This window comes from Pongo abelii, chromosome 2 (assembly GCF_028885655.2).
Source record: "Pongo abelii isolate AG06213 chromosome 2, NHGRI_mPonAbe1-v2.0_pri, whole genome shotgun sequence".
In the NCBI taxonomy this organism is placed as follows: Eukaryota; Metazoa; Chordata; class Mammalia; order Primates; family Hominidae; genus Pongo; species Pongo abelii.
This window is the reverse complement of record NC_085928.1, coordinates 143707853-143733936: the sequence shown is the minus strand read 5'-3', so window position 1 is coordinate 143733936 and position 26084 is coordinate 143707853. Positions and strand designations below refer to the sequence as shown.

The following is a 26084-nucleotide window of genomic DNA, read 5'->3' as shown; positions in this document are numbered from 1 at the left end:
TTGAACCTAGGAGGCAGAGGTTGCAGTGAGCCGAGATCGTGCCAGTGCACTCCAGCTTAGGTGACGTAGCAAGACTTCGTCTCAAAATAAATAAAAATATAAAAATAAATACAATTTTGTAACGTAAAAATAGAGTTACTAAAGCGTGCTAAGATCTTTCTGGAAAACAAATATATGTAGTATAAATTCTAATAATAGATACGGAAATGCTAAAGTTGATCACTGATGGTAAGATAAAGGATGATTTCTATTTATTTGAGTTTTCCCACTAACAGGAAAGCATGCTGCTCTTTCGCAACCAGAACGGCCGCATCCAGGCGTTTCCGGGGACCTGGGGCGCCCACTGAGCTGCAGGCGCGGCTGGTGGCTCCAGCCTGGCCCGTCCGTCGGGAAAGGAGGGTTACAGACAATAGACAAGCAAACATTAGACGCAGTGACCGCGTGGAGCGGGGACCGGCTCTTGGGGAGAGGGTGACCCGAGCCCTTCGCCCGCCGAGGCATTTTAAAACCCCAGCGCGCTGCCCAGCCCGGCCCGCCCAGCCCAGAGCGAAAGGTGCGTGCGCGCTCCCGGGGAGGCGGCGGCGGCGCGCACGGGCGCGACTCCGCGGGCAGCCCCCTACTCCGGACGATGCCGCCGAGGAGGCGGCGGCGGCGGCGGCGGCGCGCTCTGGAGGTCTGAAGCCACTGCTGGCTGCCACGGGCCGGCAGCGCGATGAGCTGGGCAGCCGCCCCCGGCTCGGGGCTGTGAGCGGCTCGGGGCCGGGGGTGGGCGGCGGTGCGGCGGCCGGCCGACGCTCCTCTTCGGCGGCGGCGGCGGCGGCCATGCGCGGGGCGGCGCGGCAGGGGCGGCCGGGCCGGAGTTGCCTCCCGGGGGCCCGCGGCCTGAGGGCCCCGCCGCCGCCGCCGCTGCTGCTTCTGCTGGCGCTGTTGCCGCTGCTGCCTGCGCCTGGCGCTGGCGCTGCCGCCGCCCCCGCCCCGCGGCCCCCGGAGCTGCAGTCGGCTTCCGCGGGGCCCAGCGTGAGTCTCTACCTGAGCGAGGACGAGGTGCGCCGGCTGATTGGTGAGTGGGGCCGCCGAGGCCGAGGCGGGCAGGTCGGGCAGGCTAGGGTAGCTTCCGGCCGCCGGCGGATCAGTCTGCGCGCCGTGGACCGCGGGCGAGTACCCTCCCCGCCCCCAGCGCCCGGATTCGCCTCGCGGCCAGGTCTCTGCCTGCCTTGCTGGCTGGGAGGTGTGGTCCCTGCCCGGTCCCCAGCTCCGGGTCAGCCTTCGTGCCGCCCTCGCTGTCCCGCCGCGACAGACCCAGATTCACCCCATCCCATCCTCCTCACTGCCTCTTTAGCCCTTCTCCCTAGAAGAGTCAGTCGCCGTTACAACTTTTTTTCCTTGCTGCACGAAGTTTTTTTGACCCTTTCTGTGTGTCACTCTAGGGCCCTCGATTTGGAATATCTCGAAATTCACGTTTTAGACTGAACTTGCAAACCGTTTGCTGTGGTTTTGATGCCCCAGTAGAGGCCACGCTCTGTGCTTACCCTTTTACAAAAAAAAAAAAAAAAAAAAAAAGAGAAAGAGGGGGAGGTTATAAGGGCACCAAATGTTCGTGGCAGCCTCCAAATCTTGGGACGTAGATTTGGAGCATATGCTTAGATTCTAAGCATATTTTTAGTGAATGAATCGCCAGGTAGCAGACCTTTTTAGTTTCAATGCCTTTTTGGTTTTTGCATTGGGTGTGTTGGGAGTTTGGACTGATTCTGTACTTCTGGGCCACTCTCCTATTTTGAGTATCTTGAAGGGAAACAAGAACTTAGTCTTGGGTCGGTTTGTGGTTCCATTTACTTGCTTAGCTTTGTTGTTTGGGGAATTAATTTGAAAAATTGCTGGGGTCTTATGTTAGGATTTTGTGGATTCTGGAAATGACCCCTTGGAGGAAGGTCTGACAGGAACGACCCCCAAAAAGGAAGTCCTTGGTACCTAGACATTTGCGTTCTTTTGTTATTATGGCAGTATCTTTATTTCATCTCAAGGTGGTGCTTCTGAGTGTTTTGAGGGGAAAAATTATTCTCTATTGCATCCATTGTCAGTATTCTGTTTTTTTTTTTTTTAAGTAATAAGACTTTGTTGAGGTGTGTTGAGATTGACTCAATGTAGAAATGGAATTACTTAAAGCAGACTCTTTAGACATTACGTGTACGGATTTGTAGTTTTTAGCCAAAGAAGAATGCTGTTTTTATGAAGTCGTGCTCATTCTTAATCCTTCTTAGTCTAGCTGAGTTAGCTGAATGTCGTTTAGCTGAATTAACACTGCTACTTGGGGTAGTACTTGGAACACAAGACTAAGACTTAGGAAAAATAATACAAGACGACTCATATCACATTAATTTTAGAAATATTAACGTATTATGCGTAGTTTTGTAAAGGCTTTTTGGTTAAAAGCACTTATATAGCTTGTGAGTTTGTTTACATGGGTAAACAAAGTCAGAGGTGTAGGTAGGAGACAGAAGACAACCAGGGACTGACACTGAATTCCTGCCATATACCTGCTCCTACATGCTTTATACACATAATTTCTTCTAATTTTCTCGGGGCCCAGTGAGGTAGGTGGCATTATTCCCATTGTAGAGATGAGGAAAGTGGGGTTTTTAAGTAACTTGCTCAAGGTCACACAGTTCAGTTTTTTTAGACAGAGTCTCGCTCTTGTCACCCAGGCTGGAGTGCAGTGGCGCGATCTCGGCTCACTGCAACCTCTGCTTCCCGGGTTCAGGTGATTCTCCTGCCTCAGCCTCCCAAGTAGCGACCACTCCCGGCTATTTTTTGTATTTTTAGTAGAGACAGGGTTTCACCATGTTGGTCAGGCTGGTCTTGAACTCCTGAGCTCGTGATCCGCCTGCCTCGGCCTCCCAAAGTGCTGGGATTACAGGTGTGAGCCACCGCACCTGGCCTAGTTCATATTTTTGAAAAAAATGGAACAGTGTTGACATAGGCTGCACAGTTTTATCGAATGAAATGAAGATTTTGTCTGTAGAAGTTTGATTATGGCATGGTGGAAAATAAATCATTGCTAATTAGCACTTGAGTTATATATTTGTTACCTTATTCAAAGGTTGGCCTGGAACTAATTTTCTTAGCAATATTTGCAGCAGAGGAAGCTCCTGATTGATGAACATCCAATTTATGCCCAGAAATGCTGTTGCTGGGAGGGTAGGAAGCATTGTTTCAATTAACTCCCTTGTCTACCCCTGGGGGCGAAAGAGACTTCTAGTAGTATTTTCTCTAGTGCAAATAGGGTTGACCTGTTACAGAGCATCTCTAGTCACTCCATCCTGCCAGATTCAGTTTCGTTCTTTCCATCCCTTCCCATCTCCCTCATACATTCTACCTTTGAAATAATTCCTTGGCTCCTCCAGGTAGGGAAGAGCCAAGTGGGTAGGACTGAGATGTGTACAAGGCACTCTGAGTTCTCAGAATGCAGTCTCTCACAGAAGCTGTTATGGTACTTAAGGCTTCTTGGAGTAGTAGCTTTGCACTGTATTTTAGAATCACTATAGATTTTGTGCCTTCTGAACACTGGCATGGGAAACGAACCATTATTTTATAATATTTTTAAGACAGTTTAGAGTTCCAAGTAAGAAACTTATAAGTGAAGTTGATAGTGACAACTTTATAAATTGAACTAATTACCCTTGATGTGAGAATACATTGTTTTAATCCACTTAATATATGCACATAGTTTTAAGAGAACTAAAAGGCTTTTTTTTTTTTTTTTTGAGACGGAGTTTCGCTCTTGTTGCCCAGGCTGGAGTCCAATGGTATGATCTTAGCTCACCGCAACCTCTGCCTCCCAGGTTCAAGTGATTCTCCTGCCTCAGCCTCCCCAGTAGTTGGGATTACAGTCACACATCACCACGCCCAGCTAATTTTGTATTTTTAGTAGAGACAAGGTTTCTCCATGTTGGTCAGGCTGGTCTCGAACTACCAACCTCAGGTGATCACCCACCTCAGCCTCCCAAAGTGCTGGGATTACAGGTGTGAGCCACCGCATCCGGCTTAAAAGGCTTTTGGCAAACACAGCAGGCTCTTGCCTTTGTCCTTTTTATCCCCCAGGCTCTACTTTCCAGGGGTAGCTACTACCTCAACTAGGTCTGTTTATGTTTTCTTCCTCTTTTTTTACTTTCGTAATTCTAAATCAATGTAGAATAAGTCTTTGATTTTCTAGTATCATAACTGAGCTCTTTCTCATTTCTCTCTTAAATCCTCCAATGTAGTTACATAACTTTTTTGTAAAAATAGCAGTATTTACATTATTGTGTACACAGGTATTGCCAAATAGTGACTTATGATTATGTTTTTTTCTATACATTTTTGTTTTTCCCACAGCAAATAATTGCATTTTATCAAAATTGCGTTTTGATTCGTTACCTATTTATCTTTGGCTGTGTTCCCTCAACTACTCCAAGAAGTATGTTAAATGCCTTTTGATTTTTTTTTTTTTTTTCCAGGTAGCACATTAAATCATCTATCAGTGCCACTTGGTTTCCTCTTAGAGACTTCTTGGTCTGGAGCATTCCATCCTCTTTCTCCAATCTAGATAGTACGATTATTTTTTCTGGGACTTCCTGTTACTTCTTTCCTGTCTTGGAACCTCTGTTTCTTGGATCTCCTGTCTTCCTTTTTCTTGGTTTGCTTCATTTTGCTACTATGTATGTATCCTCAGTAGCTTCTTAAGAAGGAATGATGGGAGATAAATTACTTGAGGCCTTGAATGCCTGAATGTGTCTATCCTGTCCTCATACTTTATAGATGGTTTGGCTGAATTTAAAATATTAAGTAGAAATACATTTTTTCATAATTTTGATGGCATGTTCACAGTTTTCTGTCTTAAGGGTTTTTGATGAAAAATCCAAAGCCATTCTGATGCCTCTTTTTTTCTCTGTTTTTTTGAAGCTCAGGTTCTTTTCCTCTGGCATTCTGAAGTTTTATAAGTTTTTGTGTGGTTGGTTGGTTGGTTCTTTCCTTCCTTTCTTCCTTTTGTTTCTTGTATTACCTTAGTGGGTCCTTTCATTCTAGAGACTCCTTTTAGTTTCAGAAATGCTTTTTTTTAAAATAATTCCCACCCTTTATTTTCTCTGTGTGTGTGTGTGTGTGTGTGTGTGTGTGTGTGTGTGTGTGTGTGTGTGTGTGTGTGTGTGTGTGTTTCTTTCTGAGATGTCTGTTGGTTTGGTTGTTGAACCCCCTACAAGTGATCTTCAAATTTTCTTAACTAATCTCACCTCTTACGTATTTCTTTGTACTGGAAAGAGTGGGAGGGGGGGAATGGTTCTCAATTTTAATGATCATGTTTTTAAATTTTAGAATCTTTTTCTGTTTCCATTTCATTGCATCTTATTTTATGGATGTATTATCTTCACTTATCTCTGATGTGTGTATCTTTATTTTTTCTTTGTGTTTAATATATTTTTAATATTTCTTCTGTTTCCTCCAGTGTGGTTATTCATTTCAGGGATCTTTTCTTTGTTTGTTTAAGTCATAAATATCTGGTGATCCTTGACTGTCTATAATGAAGAGAAAGATCCTGAGGAGCTGATTGCAGAGGAGAGAACATGTGTGTATTGGTGGTCTAGTGACTTGTGAGTTCAGGTGGACTTTTCATTGGGAGTCTGCCCCGAATATCAACACCTTTACATCTCGTTTGGGGCCAGTGTTCACAATGAAGAAACCGTCATCTCCTGCCTCTGGTATGCTTGGTGATATGCCAGCTGCCAGGGTTTGGATTACCTGGCTGAGGGAGGGATGGAGGCTGTAGCCTTTGACTTCTGGCTACAGTTCTCCTGTCACTGTGATTCAGTTTCTTCCGAAAAAACTTTGGGTCTCCTGCTGGAACTGGGGGTCCAAAAGCTTTGAACACCTCTTTCAGTGGCTCCCCCCTTGTCTAGGCTGAGCCTCACATCAGCCTTTGGCATCTCCTTGGTGCCTCAAGACCTGAGCCTCTTGGAGGTCCTGAGGGGCAGTGACCATTCCTTCGAGTACTTTGCCATCTTGCAAAAGTTTGTTTAAAAAGGCATGTTGTCTTTCCTTTTCTGTTTGTCCTTGTGGTTTGATGTCTTTGTGATTTTTTTTTTTTAAACTATCATTTTAGAGGAATTTTGGAAGGAAATGGAGGTAAGGGATTATGGTCATTCCACAATGTGTAAATGGCAGTTAGGGTTTGGGTTTAACTATTAAAGATGACGTGTGGCAGTTTTTTTGTATGAACAGTATTACGAGTAGTTAGTGGTGGTTGTAGTAGTAGTTGACACTTTTAAAAGTGCTGTCTTTTGTCTGTGTGGGGCGTAGAGGTCATCCCTGTGTTATGTACTGTCATTTCCATTTTATAGATGAGTGTTAGTCTGCTCAGGCTGCTGTAACAAAGTACCATAAATTGGGTGGATTGTAAACAACAGAGATTTATTTCTCACAGTTTTGGAGGCTGGGAAGTCCAGGATCAAGGCTTTGGTAGATTCGATATCTGCTGAGAGCCATCTTCCTGGTTTATGGATACTGCTTTCTCCCTGTGTTCTCAAGTGGTGGAAGGGGCAAACGAGCTCCCCTAGGTCTTTTTATAAGGGCTCTAATCCCATTCATGAGGACTGCTCCTATGAGCTAATCACCTCCCAAAGGGCCCTACCTGCTAATACCATTCCTTAGGGGTTAGGATTTCAACACAGAAATTTTGGGGTGACACAGAGAAATGAGAAAACAATAATCTTAGAGTAGGTATGTATTAATGACTAGCCTGGTTTTTTGGTAGTAGTAGGGCACGCAGTCCTGGTGGAAGTGTATCTGTTCTGAAACACCAGAAGCTTCAGGAGCTTTTAAACTCTGGTTGGCCTTCCTGTGTTCCTGGGCCCTGGTTCATCGCTTGCATTTACAAGCCTGTTACTTGCATAACAGGCTGCAATGTAGGCATTCATTTCTGCATTTTACTGATGAGGACCCTGATTCAGGGCCTTTTGACAGTTAGTAGAAGGCCAGGTCTTGACTCAGTCCTGCCTGAGACCTGAATTCATACTGTCTCTTTATCAGCTCTGGAGGAGTGCAATTAACCAAACACTCAAAAGAGTAGAACTGCAAGCCTGCTGCCACAGGTGCTTGTTTGTGGTCTTTATTATTATGCTAATTATTCTTGCATCCTCCCATGTTCTTTAATTGATAATTTTCATAGTAGTGAGCTCTGTGGAATTCTGGAGCCTGTGAAGGTGGCATATGGCTGGGCAGTGCCAGAGGCTTGGGAAGAACATGCTGGTGGGTGGGGGGAATGGTATAAACTGGTTATGCCAACTGTGGTGGTGGTGATAAGGGTCAGGGGGACTTTTGGGAAGAGACCCCATCTCCCACCAGTTAGAAATTCACTTTGGATAACTTGCTTCTCCTTTTAAAATAAATATCTTCTGGAAAAGTTAAGCATGTTCACATTTTATTTAAAATCAAGTCAATACTAGTCGAGATCACTGTGTCCCAAATCAGTCGAGAAAATTTTTTTAAAGCTAAACCAAGTACCGTATATTGTGGTAGAAAATGACAATTCAAAATTATTACATTCCTTTCCCTGAAGATCTCAGAATTTTGTAGGGGAGACTTGCATTTATGACTGTAACAGAGATAAGAGTTATATTGCTGATTGACATAAGTTATTGTAGGAGCACTTACTTTTGACTGTGGAAAGGGCGGAGGGGAGAGAGGCTTAGAGAGTTTAGGAAAGTTGTCCCAGGGAAGAAAAAGACATTTGAGCCTCATCTTGAAGGATGAATTTGATAGGCAGAAAAGAGCAGTTCATACCAGGCAGAGAAAGTAGTGTGAACAAAGGCATAGAGGGTGGAAGCAGCTGTGTGAAATTGTGGGGTAGGAAAAATCTAATGTGGCTGAGGTGAAAAAATTAGCAAAGCCATGGAGCGCCACAGGATAAAGCTGGAAGGTAGGCTGAGGTTAGAGTAGGAATTTGAACTCTTATAGGTGAATTCTTCAGTGAGCTGCTAAAGAATGCAGACTAGGAGAGTGTGCAGTCAGGTCTGGGTTATAGGGAAGATAGCTTTGGCCCCAGTGAAAAGGATGGCTTTGGAGAATGAAATGCTGGATCTGGGAAATGGGATAGAGCCAACCTTGTGATGATAAGAGGGATCAACTAAGGCAGTTGAAGGGGTGGGATGGATTTGTGAGGAATTTGGTGAGTTTGGAGAAGACTTAGTAGAAAAGACTTTAGGGCTAAAGAAAGGGGAGGAGTCACAGAGGAATCTAGGGTTTCAGATTTGGGCAACTGAACCAAAGGACCCTTTCCTTTTGGGAGAAGTGGTTGATCAAGGGAAAGAAAAAGGAGATGAACCATGTATTCCTCTCCTCTCAGCACCCCTCTCTCCTAAATCTCAGAGCCCATGCTTGGTGGGGAGGAGAGGTGGAGGGTTGAAGGCGTCCTCTGCCCATGAGTCTGGCATAACCCGCCAGAGGGCCCAGATCCTGGGTGGGTTTTTGGGAGGTTAGCGCTCTGCAGCAAACCCTTAACCCTAGGCGTTTTGGTGGAGTTGGTATTTATTTGAATCCATGTGTTCTTCGTTGGGAGACAGGCAGAGACATTGTGCAATTGTGGGTTTGAGGGTTGTTTTTTTTCCCTCATGCTACACATGTGAGAGAACTCTATCCAATTACGGCTAAACCTGTCCCCTGTGAGTCACATCCTGAGTTGACTGGTCAATTCCAAAGGTGCTGCCTAAAATGCTGTTTGGATTTTAAGGATCACTTTTGGGACAAATCAAACATGTGAGTATTTATTCAGGCACCTGAGTTGAGAAGTTCCATAGCATTACTTTTGGTGTTTTGATGCAGTTATGCCAGTGTTCTGAAAAATCTTGCCAGCTACACATCCTAAAGCAAAACAAAAACTTGTACATGAAACAGAACCATTAGCTACTCTAAAATTGTGTCACACTTAAAAGTATACATTTTTGTGCATTGTTGATGTGAATCAAGTACAATATTTTCTAATAAAAATTTTATTAAACAGCATTCATTTGTGAAGGTCCTCTTAAAATGTGCCAAAATAAACGCATGTGTATTGCTCAGTTACATAATAAACAGTTGTTGAATAATTCTTTTTGTGTGTTCAGCAGTGATAGTGCTGAGTGGATTCATAGGTCTCATTCTTACCTTTTTTTTTTTGAGACGGAGTTTTGCTCTTGTCACCCAGGCTGGAGTGTAATGGCATGATCTCGGCTCACTGCAACCTCTGCCTCCTGGGTTCAAGCAGTTCTCCTGCCTCAGCCTCCTGGGTTCAAGCAGTTCTCCTGCCTCAGCCTCCTGAGTAGCTGGGATTACAGGCGTCCACCACCACTCCCAGCTAATTTTTGTATTTTTGGTAGAGACGGGGTTTCACCATGTTGGCCAGTCCAATCTTGAACTCCTGATGTCAGGTGATCCACCCGCCTTGGCCTCCTTTCAGAGTGCTGGGATTACAGGCGTGAGCCACCTCGTCCAGCCTCATTCTCATTCTTATATAAATGTTAAGCTGGAATAGACAGCACACAAGTCTCTAGTTAGGGATCACCTGTAATTTAGGGAGGAGGAGGAAGAGCATATCTTGCTATATGCCAGGTACTTTACATGTGTTCTCTTTTATCAACCATAGGAAGTCGGTGGCATTGACTGTTTTTTGTTTGTTTGTTTTTAAACAGATAAAGCTGAGATGCTGAGGTTGTGGGCAATTGCAGAATTTGCTGTAGGTCACAGATGTGTGGGGCTATGTGACTCCAAAGTGCGTGCTTTCTCTACTGTGCTGTCTTTGAAGGTTAACAGTTTACTTAGTCTTTAACCAAAATCATCTGAGAAGCTTTAACAAACTACAGATTCCTTGACCTACCCTGAGCAATTTGTTGAATTGATCTGAGATGGGGCTCAGGTAAATTAACGTTTTGAATGCCATGTTTAATTGATTACAGGATGTACAGTTTTTCCACATTTGAACATCTCTGAAATCAGAACCATGTTATAAATCAGTGGAGAGTCATCAGTTAATAGCTTTTTTCTTTCTTAGTGGCATAAAAAATAAGGATGTACTTTAGATTAAATGAAATATGATATTATAAAAAGGTGATACTGTAAAGGGAACTTAAATACATAGTTTGTCACCTTTCTTTTTTTTTTGAGATGGAGTCTTGCTCTTTCTCTCAGGCTGGAGTACAGTGGTGCAATCTCAGCTCACTGCTCTGCCTCCCAGGTTCAAGCGATTGTTGTGCCTGAGGCTCCTAAGTAGCTTGGGTCTACAGGTGTGCACCACCATGCCTGGCTAATTTTTGTATCTTTTTTTTTTTTTGGTAGAGATGGCGTTTCACCATGTTGGCCAGGCTGGTCTCGAACTCCTGACTTCAAGTGATTCCCCCCCCACCAACCCTGTCTGGGCTTCCCAAAGTGCTGGGATTACAGGTGTGAGCCACCATACCAGGTCTCCACCTTTTTTGTGTGTGTATGCATGTGTTTGTCACAACTTTCAGAATTGTAAAATTCACTGGTGGTATTTATTATTTGCTTATGGCAATAGCTGTGTAGTAATGCCCTTGCAGGGAAACCATAAAATGAATGAGATATTGTCATTAGATTAAGAGCAATAGCAAGGTTACTTTTCAGCCAAGAAGCTGCAGGCAAGGAGAAATGTCAGTGGTTCTCAACCTTTTTTTGTGAAAGCCTTAGGCCCTTTCCCTGGAAAAAGGCACGAATGTCCACACATACTAAAATTTGTATACTGTGCTAGGACCTCTAGACTTTTGGGGCCTTTGAGGGACTCCTGATGAAAAGCTTAATGGGTACACCTGAGTGTCACAAAAGCTGGTATATGTCATATTCTGTTTTACATCCTAAGATCTGACCTCCTACATGAATTTTTTTGAAAATTTGCATATATTAAGATTCACTCTGTTGTAAAGTTATGTAGGTTTCGACAAATGCATAGTGTCCTATGTCCACTACAGTATCATAGAGAGTAGTTTGCACCTTTAAAAAGTCCCCTGTGAATGGGGCATTTGTATTTATAAATACTCCCTCCCTTGTATTTTAAATAAGATGCTTTAAAAATGTATTTATTATGGAAAATTTCAAAAATTCAAAATAAGGCGTAATAATATAATGAATCTCTATATACCCGTCATCCAGCTTCAGCAATTCTCAACTCATAGCCAATTCTGTTTCATCTCTACCACCTCACCCCTACGTCACTCATTTGCCCTCACTCTCCTTATCCTCTACTTAGATTATTTTGAAGCAAATCTGGACATAATTTCATAAAAAATATTCCAATATGTATATCTGAAAGAAATTCTTAAAAAATCTAAAATAACCATTATTGCACATTATTAAGAAACTAAGAATTTATAAATATCAAATATCTAAGCTGTTGAGCTTTTCCTGATTTATAAATATGTAAATGTGTATGTAGAGACTCTTGCCTACCACCTGGATCCACTCTTATCCCTGCCCCTCCCTCCACCACTCAGTTCCCTTAGTGCCAGACTCCTTCTCACCCTGGAGTCTACATTAGATGGCACCTCGGTCTTGCGTTCTTTCCCCAAATCTTTACATGGCTGATACTTTCTACTTAAAATGTCAATTCCCCAGAGAGGCTTGTCTTCCTAGGGTTGATCCCCAGTGCCTCTCTGTGCTATCACACTGTTTTAAGCATCTGATACTTTTTTGGTTGTTTCCATCTCCTTTAGTGAAAGTTCTGTTTGAATAGAGACTTTTTAGGTTGTTCCACTTTATATTTTTAGCACCTAAAACGGTACCTGACATGTAGTAGGTTTTCATTAAAAGTGGAACAAATGAGTAAACGAGTGAATCATACTTACAAAAAAATTCACTATCCTGTGCCTTACTGGAGTCATCATTCTGTTGATCATTTCCCATGGCCTGCTAAGTTATTATCCAAAAGGGAAATTAGACTGAAGCTATATTTACTAATGGAAGTTTACATATGTTAATTTTTTATAGCTGCTTTTCTTTTCTTTTCTTTTCTTTTCTTTTTTTTGAGACGGAGTCTGGCTCTGTCGCCCAGGCTGGAGTGCAGTGGCGCAGTCTCAGCTCACTGCAAGCTCCGCCTTCCGTGTTCACGCCATTCTCCTGCCTCAGCCTCCCGAGTAGCTGGGACTACAGGCGCCCGCCACTACGCCTGGCTAATTTTTTTTTGTATTTTTAGTAGAGAGGGGGTTTCACCATGTTAGCCAGGATGGTCTTGATCTCCTGACCTCGTGATCCACCCGCCTCGGCCTCCCAAAGTGCTGGGATTACAGGCGTGAGCCACCGCGCCGGGCCCTTTTCTTTTTTTCCCTTTTTGAGACAGGGTCTCACTTTGTTGCCCAGGCTGGAGTGCAGTGATGCAGTTATGGCTCACTGCAGCTTTGATCTCCCAGACTCAAGTGATCCTTCTGTCTCAGCCTCTAAATAGCTGGGACTACAGGTGTGAGCTACCATACCCCACTAAGTAAAAGAATTTTTTTTGTATAGATGAGGGCTCCCTGTGCTGCCCAGGATGGTCTGAAACTTCTGGGCTCAAGGGATCCTCCCACCTTGGCCTCCCTAAGTGCTCGGTTTACAGGTGTGAGACACTATGCCTGGTCTTGATAACTTAACTTTCTTTGGAGTTGCCTAATTTGCCTCTCCTATTCCCTTGCTGTCTCTGGGTAAGGCGCCTCCCATGTCGACTTCCATAGCTCCATACACTGCATAAGCAGACCTGTATCACTGCACCCATCATATTTTGTCTCTCCCCTACTGCACCGAGGCTACCTCATGGCTTGGCACAGAGCAGTCTCTCAATAGACTGTTGGCCCACACTACAATTGGAGGATGTGAAGTATTCAAGAGAGATTCTGGCAAAAGCCTTTATCAGTAATGAAAAGCTAGGAAATACAATTTCTAATTTTTTTTTCCCCAAAATGTGTAACCTGCTGTCCTATCCAGTCTATTTTCCATCTTATATACAGTATAGTTTTCAGCCCTAGCAATTTGACTTGGGTCTTTTTGTATTTTCCATAATTCTACTTAACTTTTTGACCATGTGGAGTACAGGTATAATAGTTGTTTCAGTGTCCTTGCTTGTATTCTAACATTTGTGCCTGTTCTGTGTTGATTTTGACGACATATCATGTTTACTTCCTGAAGTGGCACAGTTAGGAAAAGTTAGTGCCTGCAGATTCCTGGCTTTTCCTTGGGAGGAACAGGAGATTCCCTTCCATGTCTTCTTAAAGCTGATTTCTAAACCACCTATCGGGACCAAAAGGGTGGGCCTACCTGCTTTTCTTTAGGCAGAAAGAAGGCAGTCTGAAGGAAGGAGGGGAAGAAGGGGTATATTTATGTTGTCTGCTATTGTTGATCATGCATATGTTCTTTCTCTGGAAAGGTCTGTTTAATCCTCCTTTCTGTGTATGAACATACACTCTCAAGACAGTTCTATCAAGACACTTAGGGTTGCAGGACAAATATATGAGGAAATGCTGAAGAATGTGGCAGAGAATTACATGAAAAATCATATTTAATCCACAGATTATTGCTTGAACAGCTATGGGATTGAAGATTTACATGCTTATTCAATTATGAGGAAAAGATGCCCCTGTTCTACAGTCTAATATTTTAATTCCTTGTCTTATAATGTAATTAAACATTAGGTCTCAGCTAATTTTCTAGGTATAATATGACCACAGCTAGATTTATTACATTCTGATGAACAAACTGTTATTTTATCGATTTCAGCTTGTTACTTTCCATAACCTAAGAGTATTTGAAATAAGAGCTCCTTGTTTACTTTCCTTTTAGCATTCATTAAAGTGTATTCAGTGGTTTAATACATGTTAACTGATATTGGTTTTTTCTCTGATTAATGGCTCATATTACCACTGTCCTCAGAATCTAGAAGATTATCTTGACTAAATGAATTTTTACTTAAGGTTTAAATGGCATATGGAAACTGTGGATGATAAAATAATAGTGTTTTGGCTGACACTAGGAAACCATGGATGATATCATAGAGTAATAGAATTTTGCGGCTGAGGAGGGACATTAACATCATCTGGTTTAACTTTTTTGTTTTGTAGTTGAGAAAATTGTTGCCTAGAGAGGGCGGTTAAAGAATTGGTTGCCAAAGGTCATTCAGCTACCTACTAGTGAAGCCAGGGAAAGGGAAGCAAGAACTGTGAACTCTGCTTTAGTTCTCTTTCTGCGACATCACTTTTGTTTTTTTGCCTTAACTAATGGTTCTTGACATTTTCTTTAAAGTATCATTTTCTTTAAAACCCATTTTCTTTAAAACCCATCTTTGATGTAGTTGACTTTTATCGACAGCCAGCCATTCATGCATCTAATATTTAAGTAGTTACAAGTAAACTAAGACCCCAGCCTTGTTTGTGAGATGTGCAAGGTAATAGGAAGATGGACATTTGAAACAACTCCCTGAAATATGTTATTGTTAAGTGCTATAAAGGTGGCTTTTAAAATAAAGAGAGATGGTTTGCTGATTTAGCACGAATGAACCATATGTGCAGCTTTGAGAAACCAGTAGTCAACTTTTAAAATCATTTGGAAAAAATTTTTGAACTGTTGAATTATTAGAACTTGAGTTAGACAGGCCAGTTCATGTGGATCACAGACCTTGAGATAAGTTTGAACTTAAAATCGTCTAGGGAAAAATGAATTTTTTTTGATGAGCCTTAAGAGTTTTGCAAAAATAACTTTGGTTTTTTAGCTTTGAATTTGCGTTGTTTAAAAATAAAATTATGAAAAAATGCCATGCTTTCTAACAAGAGAGCAACGTTTTTACTTTGCTGGAATTGCCAATGGGAAATTTAAGTCTGGTTAATGTAACTGAACAGCTGAAGTATTTTCATCCTAAATCAGAATTTAAAAATTCTATGCATTCTAATGACAAAATGCTACCTCTTTAGTCCGTGGCTGTCCATTCTTGTTCTTGTCTGCTTTCCAGCAGAGCCCCCTTGTCTCTTCGCATCCTTGTCAAAAATTAATCAGCCCAAAATATATAACTTTATTTCTGGACTCTCAGTTCTCTTCTGTTGGTCTACATGTCTGTCATGCCAGTACTACACTGTTTTGATTAAAGTAGCTTCTTGGTGAGCTTTGAAACGAGGAAGTGTGAGTCCTCCAACTATGTTCTTTTTAAAAATTGTTTTGGCTATTTTGGCCTGCTCACAATTTCATATTAATTTGAGGATCTGCTTTTCCTCTTGTGCAAAAATGGGAGTCAGAATTTTGATAGGGATTTTACTGAGTCTGTGGCTCATTTGGGTAGTATTGTTATATTAACAATGTTAAGTCTTCTGGTCCATGAACATGGGTGTTTTTCCATTTATTTAGGTCTTTAATTCTTTCAGCAATGTTTGTAGTTTTCAGTGTACAGTTATTCCTAAGTATTTTATTCTTTTGGATGCTATTGTAAATGGAATTGTTTTCCAATTTCCTTTTTGGATTGTTCATTGAGGGACCAGCTCTTATTGCATTATACCTCCCCTTTCCTACTTGGATTGTTTTGCCCGTGACAGTGTCTCAGCATTCTCTTTCCTTTTGATTTCTATGATCTTTACTTACATAACCTTTGACTCATTAGGATTGTTGGAGTCACCAGACCTCTACAAAATGATACTCAGTGACTTTATTTCCCTGACTGTAATTTTCATTTATTCCCTCCCTTTATCCCAAAGGGATATTAGAACCTACCCTGATTTTTTTTTCCTTTGACCATGCTGGTGTCCCAGTTCCCAGTTTTCTTTTTTTTCCCAAATAAGGCACTCATTGGAATGACCACCTTAGAAGTGATCTGTCTCAGCCCTTGGAATTTCCTAACGATAGCACACCTACCTTCCTTCTCAGTCACTCCCTTCTACTGGAACCAGGCTCTGTTTCCTAGTCTCATGAAGAGTTACCCTGCTCCTGGCTTGCCGCAGAACTGGTTCCTTAAAGCATTACTGAATAAATTGTTTCCCTCACTGCCTCTCTAATCATTTCTCACTACTCACTTAACCTCTGTGATGCTTAACACTCCCTGACAGTAATAACCCCTGCTGTCCACTGTCCCTGCTTTTAGACTGCATTTGATTGCTGTTGTCGTATTTGAAACACTAATAATTAATAGTAATTAGAAACAACTAGGTTATCTAGCCCCTGTCTTTATGTGTCTTTTGCTTTTCTCTTTTAATTTTTTTCAAGCATATGATGGGGAAGGAAAGAAAAAGGAGTTAAAATTGAGAGATAAAGTATGATATTCTGTATAGATTTCATCTTTTTCTAAAAGTAAATTTGTTTAAAATTCTTCTATTTCATTAATTTTATTTCCTGATTATTAGGGTAAAATATACTCATTTATAGACTATTTGGAAAATATACAAGAAAAGATATAGACTAGAAAATATACTCATTATAGACTATTTGGAAAATATTTGTAAAGAAGAAAAATACCGTATATTATTTAACCATGCATTGACAATTTTTGATAAATGTATTTTCAATGTTTTTTTTCATGTTCTTGTTTTTTCTTTATGTAGTTGAAACCATTTGTGATGGTTAAGAATATAGGTAACTCTTTGAGATAGATGGTACTTAAAAATGTGTATGTTCAGTTTTTCCTCACTCCCTGCCTTCTTACCATTGCCCGGTGGTCATATTGTGGCCTATACATTTTCTCCTTTAAGAAATTGAGTATGCTTTTCCTTATAGCTGATCACATTTTGTAAATATCTGACAGATGATTTGAAGTAAGTCACATTTCCTATAGAGTACCATCTTGATGGATGTATTAATTATGGCTATACCTATAAACTATATCTTTTATATACTATTATCAGTCATAGACTGATAGTTTTGTACCATGGTCATACTTATATTTGGTTCTCTTCATATTTCTACTATTTTGGTTTTTAAAATTCTTTATAGTTTGACACAGAACAGTGATGATTCATGATTATTATACCTTCATCCTGAAGCATACCTCTTCTCAGTATAAAACAGTTCTCTATCCCCTATTAAAAACAAAAGTTTTATTAATCTCTCAGTATGTTTTAGAGAAACTTTTTGGGAAGAATACATAATTGCAGTGTTTCCTGAGGCCTTCTGAGTACTATTTTTGCATATGATGAGAGTTTGTCTAGAAATAGAATTCCTTGCCTGCTTCCTCTTCTCCTGAAAATTAAAGCTTTGTTCCATTCCCTATCATCTTCAGGGTTTTCCATGTTATTCTCATTCAGATAGCATGAGTAACCCAATAATTTTATTTCAGTCCCATTGTCAAATGTTGCACGTGGAAATTTTTTCCAAGTTTTGGTCTTCTCTTTTGGTCTCTCTCTTCAGTTTATAGTACTTTGCCAAATTTTGCTATTTGGTTTGACTGGGTATTTTAAGGGAAAGTTGGAGGAAGTTGTTTTAATCATTAATAATTTATCATTACTAGTGTTAACATTAATATACCAAAGATAATGTCTTTACAAATGTGATTTTTTTAATTGAATTTTATTTTTGAGGGCCTTTTCTCTATCTCTTATCAACCTTCGTGGGTTATTTTAGACAGTAGTTGGTCGTATTTTTGTATTAATGAGTTGTTGCAGCTGTATGCATATTTCTTTAAACATGTTTTTGAACACTTTTGTTTTTCCAGTTTAACTTTCATAGAAAATTTAAGAGAAGAAAAAGAGTAAAACCATATAATAAAAATCATCCATAATCCACCATTTATATTCAACCGCTGTTAACATATTTTGCTATTTTCCTTTTTTTTAAAAAGTGGAACACAACATGCATATGAATATATATTTAACTTTGATTCACCGGATGTTTATTGAATACCTGTTACATGCATGAACTATTCTAGGTGCCAGACATTGTTGAAAATTCGCTGTATACAGTTTGTATGTTGTAATTTGCATTTACTGTTATATTCTAAGCAAAACTCATTTTACTACAGTATTTATAACAGTTTTGTTCATGGCTTCATAGTCTTTTTTCAGTGTTTTTTAGTCACTTATTTGGTCATTAAAACCTGTCTTCAAAGAAGAAGCCCAATATGTTAGAGAGATGAACAGGGAGCGGTTTAGTTGAGAGGATATTATGACTTGGGGTATCACCTCTCTCCTCCAAAGAAAGATAAACTGTTGAAAACTGTTGTTCTCTCTTGTGGATGTATTACAGCTTATTAATTATTGCTCTGTTGCTGGTACTTTATATTATTACTTTTCTTCAGTTTTAATTTTTATTAATATATTTGTACATAAAAATTTGTGTCTGTCTTTCGTTTCCTTAAGATGGATTTTAGTAATGGAATTATTGAGTCAAAGAGTATAAATATTTATAAAACTTTGTATAGAGTCACAAATTACGTGTCATAACCTGTGTAACAGTCAGTATTATTTTTAAATAATATAAACATTTTTGTTATAACATCAAATGCATTCCATAAAAACCCTTCAAGTTTACCTATTCACTAAAAATAACAGGATTTATGAGAAAAATAAGGTTAAGGGCCAGCCACTCAAGACTTCTGCAATTTTCAAAGCAGAGCACCAACAAAAGCATAACTGGTACCTTGTGAGATCACTTGGGCAGCCCAGTCAAACCACTTAGCATGGCTTATGTTGCCTCAGAAGAGAGTGAGAGAAATTAACATATAGGGTGTGGTCTTGAGCAGTACAGATGAAAGTCATTTTCTTAGCCAATGTGGTTGCCATAAAGGTGGGCACCAGAAGAAGTGCAGCTTGCTGTGCAAAGGATGGGAATGCTCCTTTGAGCAGGGAGTCCTGGGTACAGGTGCTCATTTTAAATATTCTTGAAATAGAGCTGAGAGGACTCCTGCTTGGCAGCAGCTGAGCTAAATGAGGATCTTTTTCTTTCTCACTGAAAGTTATAATTCTATTCCTGCTATTCCAGATCCCCTTGCCTAGGAAAATTAATATGTGAACCCACTTGTTATACTGGAATGATCTTACTTAGAAACCACTTAAAAGCTGGTGTTACAGAAACATGTTTCACAATATAACAGACTGTATTTGCTAATTTGATGCGTGAAAATTTGAACAGAATTTTATTGGTTTCTTTCAAACCTTTTCAAACTGGAAATAACTACCTTAGCTAATAAAGAATGGAGTATCTGTTTCAAAACAAGTGTTTTCAAAACCTTGTCAGAAAACAGCAACTGTGTTTAATGATTATATTGCAATTTCAACACCTCAGTCTATGGTAGTGAATTTTAAATTTACAATTTATTTTGGTGGTCGTTAGGTGTTCATAGAGATTTGGATCACAGGGCTTTAAATTGTCAGCAGCTTATAAATATTTATTTGTTGAGGGTACAGGCATCATCTTGTAGTGAGTCATTTGTGGCAATGGCTTAATCCAGGATTATGCAGCATTTAATTATAGCACCAGAGAGGACAGGAAGTAGAGGAGTGAGTTCAAGATTGGGTGTTTTTTTCTGAGCGGATTGTGTATGTCTGACGTAGGCTGTGGTGGGAGAAAGTGGAAACCTCCACTGGTAAGAAAGTAATTGAAGTAATTGAGGTTGAGGCCTGTAAGAAGAAACTGAGGAAATGATTGGTACAATAGAATGGGAGAAACAAGAGGATTATAGATACTGGAGATAGAATGACCCTGGGAGCAGCTGTTGTAATAGTAAAGGAAAGAGCTGAAGAACTACTAGCTGTTGAGATACTATAGTTCAAGATTTTAGAGGCAGACTAATTCGCATATTGCTGCTGTCCATAGAAATGAGTTTCTTTGGTATGGATGAAGGTTGTTGGAGTTGAGGAATAAAAGAGACATTGAAGGGCAGATTGAAAGTGGGTTAGTCTCAGGGACATTGGGAGTCTGCCCTAATGAGACATAGAAGAGGGATGTATAGAACTTGTATAAACTGGTCCCAGAATCCTCAGTGAATGAGGTAGCTGAGATACTGAGAAGGATAGAGGGTGGCATAGTTTGATGGCATGATTCTAAAGAAACAGAACTTTTGGTAAGGATGCTCAAGCAGTCATCTGAAGTGGCCATGGCGACCCAGGGCAGTGTCCACTGAGGGTAAGAGAATGGGCCCTTTGGGCTCCACAGGGCCAGGGGAAAGTTGTACTTCAGAAGGATAAGGAGGTTGGTGGAAGTCAGAGGGGTATTAGTGGGTGACAGTATAGAAGCAGATCATTGAAGGGGGATAAGGGGTGGACGGCCAGGGTGCTAAGCTACTAGCACAAGTTGAAGTCCAACTAGGTTTTAGAAGCCTGAGAAAGTTGGCTGACTGCAGTCTTTGCCCTGTCTTCAGTTGAAATGTTGTGAAGTTGCTCTGTTATGTTCAAAAAGAATATTCTCTACTTAGGAGGCATGGTTTCTGTTGAAGTTGGTAGTTTCTGTTTGGGCTGGTAAAACTAGAGAGACCTTGAGCAATTTGGGGAGAACAGATGTTCCCAGGAGGTTGGGAAGGAATTGGCTATATCCACCAGTCTCCTTGACAGATAAGATAAAATTTCTAGTAGAACAAAACCATGAATTATCAAATGACTGCATGTATGACTTGAGGACGTGCCTGCATTTTGTTCTTCTTTTTTTTTTTTTTGTCTTGTCTGGCTGCTTACAGGTACTTTTTATCTAGCTTAACATGGAGTTGAATTTACAGAACTCCTAGATGCCCTTGATACTTTGAACTGTGTCTGGAAAACTTAACTTACACATTATTTTTTATTATTATTACCAGTAATAACAATAAATTGTTATTAGGAACAGAGTTCTTTATTTTCCTGGGAAAGGTGTTTTGAAGTTTAAATATGGAAGTTGGTGATCACTTAAGATTAATTTTTTCTAAAACTTTTTATGTTAGTACAAATACTGTGCTATGATTTTGCAAGCTTCTTGAGATAAGCAGAGAGGTAAAAACCATTGAGTGTTAATTCCTTTTTTCCATCTTTTAAAAAATTTAGGTAAACTACGTATAATGAAATACACAGATTTTAAATGTTCTGTTGGTTGAGTTTTGAAAAATGCATACACCTATGTAACCACCACTCCAACAAAGATATAGGACATTTCCATCACCCCAGAAATTCCCTGATGCCTCTTTGAAATCAATTCAACAGTTTCCCTTCCACTCCCCTTTCCAGGGTCACCACTGACCTGATTTCTATCACCATAAATTACTTTTGCCTATTCTATAACTTTATATAAGTGGAAATATTAGTATATGCTCTCTTGTGTAGTTTCTTTCACTCATACAGTCTATGAAATTCATCCCTATTGTTACAAAGTCTCTTATTTTCATTGCTGATTAGCATTCCATTTATATATATGCCACAGTTGGTTATCCGTTCATCTGTTGATGGACATTTGTGTTGTTTCCAGTTTTGGCTATTGTGGATAAAAGGGCTGTGAACATGGCCAGGCATGGTGACTCACGCTTGTAATCCCAGTACTTTGGGAGGCCGAGGCAGATGGATCACTTGAGGTCAGGAGACCAGTCTGGCCAACATAGTGAAACCACGTTTTTATGAAAAATACAAAAATTAGCTGGGCGTGGTGGCAGGTGCCCGTAATCCCAGCTACTCAGGAGGCTGAAGCAGGAGAATAGCTTGTACCTGGGAGGCAGAGGTTGCAGTGAGCTGAGATCCTGCCTGGGCAACAGAGTGAGACTCTGTCTCAAAAATAAAAACGTTGGGGGGAGGGATATGAATATTTGTGCATAAGTCTTTTTGTGGACATATGTTTTCTTTTGGATAATTACTCAGAAATAGAATTCTTGGATCATAGAATAGGTGTATGTTTAACTTTATAAGAAACTGTGTTTTCCAAAGTAGTTGAACATTTTTTACACTCTTAGCAATGTGTAAGAGTTGTATAATAGTTACTCCACCTCCTTGCCAACGTTCAATGTTATTCTCTTGGGTGCTAATGGCTCTCACTGTGGTGTTCATTTGTAGTTCTCTGATGATTAAGGATGTTTAGCACCTCTTCATATGCTTATTGGGTATGTATATAATTATGAAATGTCCGCTCACATCTTTTGTCCATTTTATTTAATTTGGTTAAAAATTTTGGTTCTTTATATATTCTAGAAACAAATCATTAAAAAAAATTAACCAACATCTCTCCCTTCCCCCAGCTGAGTTCTTTCTTAGATATATGTGTTGTGACTATTTTCTCCTAGTTTGTGACTTCAATTTCATTTTCTTAATGTTTTTTGAGGGACAGAAGTTTTTAATTTTGATGAACTTCAGTTTTTAATTTTGATGATTTTTAAATTTTGATAAGGTTTTAAAATTTTGATAATTTTCAGTTTTTTCTGGTTGCTTTATGTTCTGTGTCACCTGTCCAGGAAATCTTTGCTCACCCCAGGTTGTGAAAATTTTCTATCCTGCGTTTTTTTTTTTTTCAGCTCAAAGGAGAGCAAGGGAGAGAGGGAAGGAGAGACAGAAGGGAATGGGGGAAAAAGAGAGAGAGAGAAGGCAATAGAGAGAGTGCGAGGTGGAGGGGGAAGAAGAAAAAGAGAGAGGGCGAGGGAGCCAGAGAGCAAGAGCGACAGAGCCCCAGAGAGGGAGCGCTCCGCTCTGGCAGACAGGGCCTCTTCTATCCTATGTTTTCTTTTAGAAGCTTTATAGTTTTGGCTTTTACATTTAGGTTTATATCTCAGATTGGATTTTGTATGATATGTAAGATGGGGTCAAGGTTTATTTATTTTTTTAACTTATAACCCTAGGAAGAGTTTTTTAAACATTTATTTTATTTTTTAAATTTTTATTTATTTTTTATTTACACATTATTATTGTACATATTTATAGGGTACAGTTTGGTGTTTTGATACATATCTCTGCTGTATAATGATCCAGTCAGGGTAGTTAGTGTATTCATCACGTCATACATTTATCATTTCTTTGTGATAATAACCTTGAAAAGCCTCTCTTCTAGCTATTTTGTGATATACAGTGTTTTACTGTTAACTAGTCACTCTACTGTGCGTTAGAACATCAGAATTTATTCCTCTTATCTAACTGTAAGTTTGTACCCACTGACTAACCTTTCCCCATCCTCCACTTTCCCCTCTCCTCCTCAGTCTCTGGTAATAATTGCTGTGCTCTATTCCTATGATATCAACTTTTTTTTTTTTAAAGATTCCACATATGAGTGATGTCATGCGGTATTTGTCTTTCTGTGTCTGGCTTATTTCACTTAACATGATGTCTTCCAGGTTCGTTCATGTTGTAGCAAATGACAGAATGTCCATTTTTTTAAAAGTTGAATAATATTACATTGTGTACATTTACCATATTTTATTTATCCATTCATTCCTTGTTGGACAGTTAGGTTGATCTCATATCTTGGCTATTGTAAATAGTGCTACAATAAACATGGGAATGCAGATACCTCTTTGACATACTAATTTCATTTTCTTTGGATATATACCCAGTAGTGCGATTGCTGGATCATATGGTAGTTCTTTTTTTTTCCCCCTACACACAGAGTCTTGTTCTGTCTTCCAGGCTGGGGTACAGTGACACGATCATAGCTCACTGCCGCCTCGAACTCCTGGGCTCAAGCCAACCTCCCATCTTAGCCACCCAAGTAGTGAGGACTACAGGCATACACCACCATGCTTGGCTAATTGTAAACATTTTTTGTAGAGACAGTGTCTCACTAATGTTGCCCAGACTGGTCTCATACTTCTGGGCCTAAGTGATCCTCTGGTCATGGCCTCCCACACACTGGGATTACTGGCATGAGCCACTGTACCTGGCCTTAACTTTTAATTTTTTAAAGAACCTCCAAAGTCAGGCCAGGCACGGTGGCTCACGCCTGTAATCCCAGCACTTTGGGAGGCCGAGGCAGGCAGATCACGAGGTCAGGAGATTGAGACCATCCTGGCTAACACGGTGAAACCCTGTCTCTACTAAAAATACAAAAACAAAATTAGCCGGGCATGGTGGCGGGCACCTTTAGTCCCAGCTACTTGGGAGGCTGAGGCAGGAGAATGGCGTGAACCCAGGAGGCGGAGCTTGCAGTGAGCTGAGATTGCGCCACTGCACTCCAGCCTGGGCGACAGAGCAAGACTCGTCTTAAAAAAAAAAAAAAGAACCTCCAAAGTCTTTTTCATAATGGTGTACTAGTTTATAATCCTACCAGCAGTATAATAGCCATCCTAACTGGAATGAGGTGGTATCTCATTGTGGTTTTAATTTTCATTTTAAGGTTTTTTTTTCTCTGTATATTTATGCATCTAGTTGATTTACATCGCTTGTCGAAAATACTAAAGTTGAATTGCCTTGTTACTCTTCCAAGGCATTTTCATTTTCAAAATTGTTGTTGGCATGTAAATTTTATGATTAATTTATTTTTTCAAAAAATCTATTGAGATTTTGATTAAGATTACTTTGAATCTGCAGATCAATATGAGAGACTTGACATCTTAACAGTATTGAGGCTTATCTAAGGAGAATGGTACAGTATGTCTCTCCACTTTTTAAGGTCTTCTCTAATTTTTCTTAGCCATGTTTTATAGTTTTCAGTGTAGAGATCTTGTAGCTTTAGAGTTATTCCTAGGTCCCTGGTGTTTTTTAATGTTATAGTATTGATTTTTTAAGTTTATTTTCTAGTTGTTGCTAATATAGAAATACAATTGATGTTAAAGTATTGGCTTTGTATTCTGAGACCTTGCTAAATTCACTAGTTGGTTTTAGTAGTATTTTAGTAGATTTCACAGTGTTTTCTATACATACAATTATGTCATCTGTGAACAATGACAGTTTTACTTCATCCTTGTGCTTTTTATGTCTTAATACGTTGGCTAGGACCTCCAGTACAAAGTTGAATGGAAGTTGTGGAAGTGGACATCTTTGCCTTGTTTCTGATCTTAGGAATAAGGATTTAATAATTTACCATTGAGTATGATATTAGCTGTAGGGGTTTTTTAATGTTCTTTACCAGACTGAGAAAGTTTCTGTCTATTCCTAGTTTGTTGACAGTTTTTATCATTAATAGGCTTTGAATTTTGTCAAATGTTTTTTCTGTATCTATTGAGATGATACGGGTTTTTATTTTGTTAATGTGGTAAATTATACTGATTTTTAAAAAGTTAACCTTTCATATATACTTGGTCATGATGTGTTAATCCTTTTATGTATTCTTGTATTGAATTTGCTAGTATTTTGTGGAGAATGTTTGAATCTATGTTCATAAGGGATGTTGTTCTGTAATTTTCTTTTCTCATAATGTTTTAGTAAGTTTTTTGTATCAATATGATGCTGCTGGCCTCATCAGATGAGTTAGGAAGTATTCTCTTCAACTATTTTCTGATAGAGTTTATGTAAGATTGGTGTTGTGTTTTCCCTTAAATGTTTGATAGAATTCACTAATGAAGCCATCTGAACCTGGAGCTTTCTTTTGGGATAGGTTTTTAATTGTTTGAAATTTTTATTTCTTTTAGTTTGGTAAATTATATTTTTACAGGGTTCTTCTGTTTCATCTAATTTGTTGATTTTATTGTCAAAGTTGTTTACAATAATCTTTTTATCTTTTTAACATCTATAGGATTTGTAGTAATATTTCATTTTCATTCCTAGTATTGGTAATTTGTGTTTGGTGTTTTTTCTCTTTTTTCCTTGATCAGTCTTGTGAAGAGTTTAACTATTTTATTAATCTTTTCAAATAATACTCTTTTGGCTTCATCCTTATAGTTGATATCTTTATCATATGGTATTTGATCAGGGAAGGTAGCCTGTATGATTTTGGTTTGAATCTGTTTTTATATTAAAAAAAATTTTAAATGCATGTGGTCTAATTCATGATTAATCCCCCTCACTTTTTCATGTCCCATAATTATATGTTCAAATCATCTATGTCCACACTTAATTTGTATCTGTTTTGATCTTTTTATTTTTTAAAGAGAGAGGGTCTTGTGTTACATAGACGGGAGTACAGTGGTGTGATCATAGCTCATGGTAACCTCAAATTCCTGAGCTCAAGCCATCTCACGCCTCATCCTCCTGAGTAGTTAGTACTACAGGTGTGTACCACCACTCCCAGCTAATTAAAAAAAAGTTTTTTATAGAGATGGGTTGTTGCTG

The 26084-nt window shown here is 39.7% G+C and overlaps 1 protein-coding gene across 2 annotated transcripts in view; it reads left to right on the top strand.

Annotated features, from left to right (window-relative positions):
- The first annotated feature begins 609 nt into the window (after window positions 1-609).
- RYK (receptor like tyrosine kinase) overlaps window positions 610-26084 on the top strand; it is a 93991-nt gene continuing 68516 nt past the window's right edge. Inside the window, exon 1 of one of the 2 annotated variants that reach the window (XM_024245009.3) lies at window positions 610-1060. In XM_024245009.3, coding sequence (XP_024100777.1) covers window positions 823-1060 — 238 coding nt within the window. In that variant the 5' untranslated portion in view covers window positions 610-822. The remainder of the gene's footprint in view (window positions 1061-26084) is intronic. The other variant, XM_054552657.2, reaches the window with a different exon arrangement.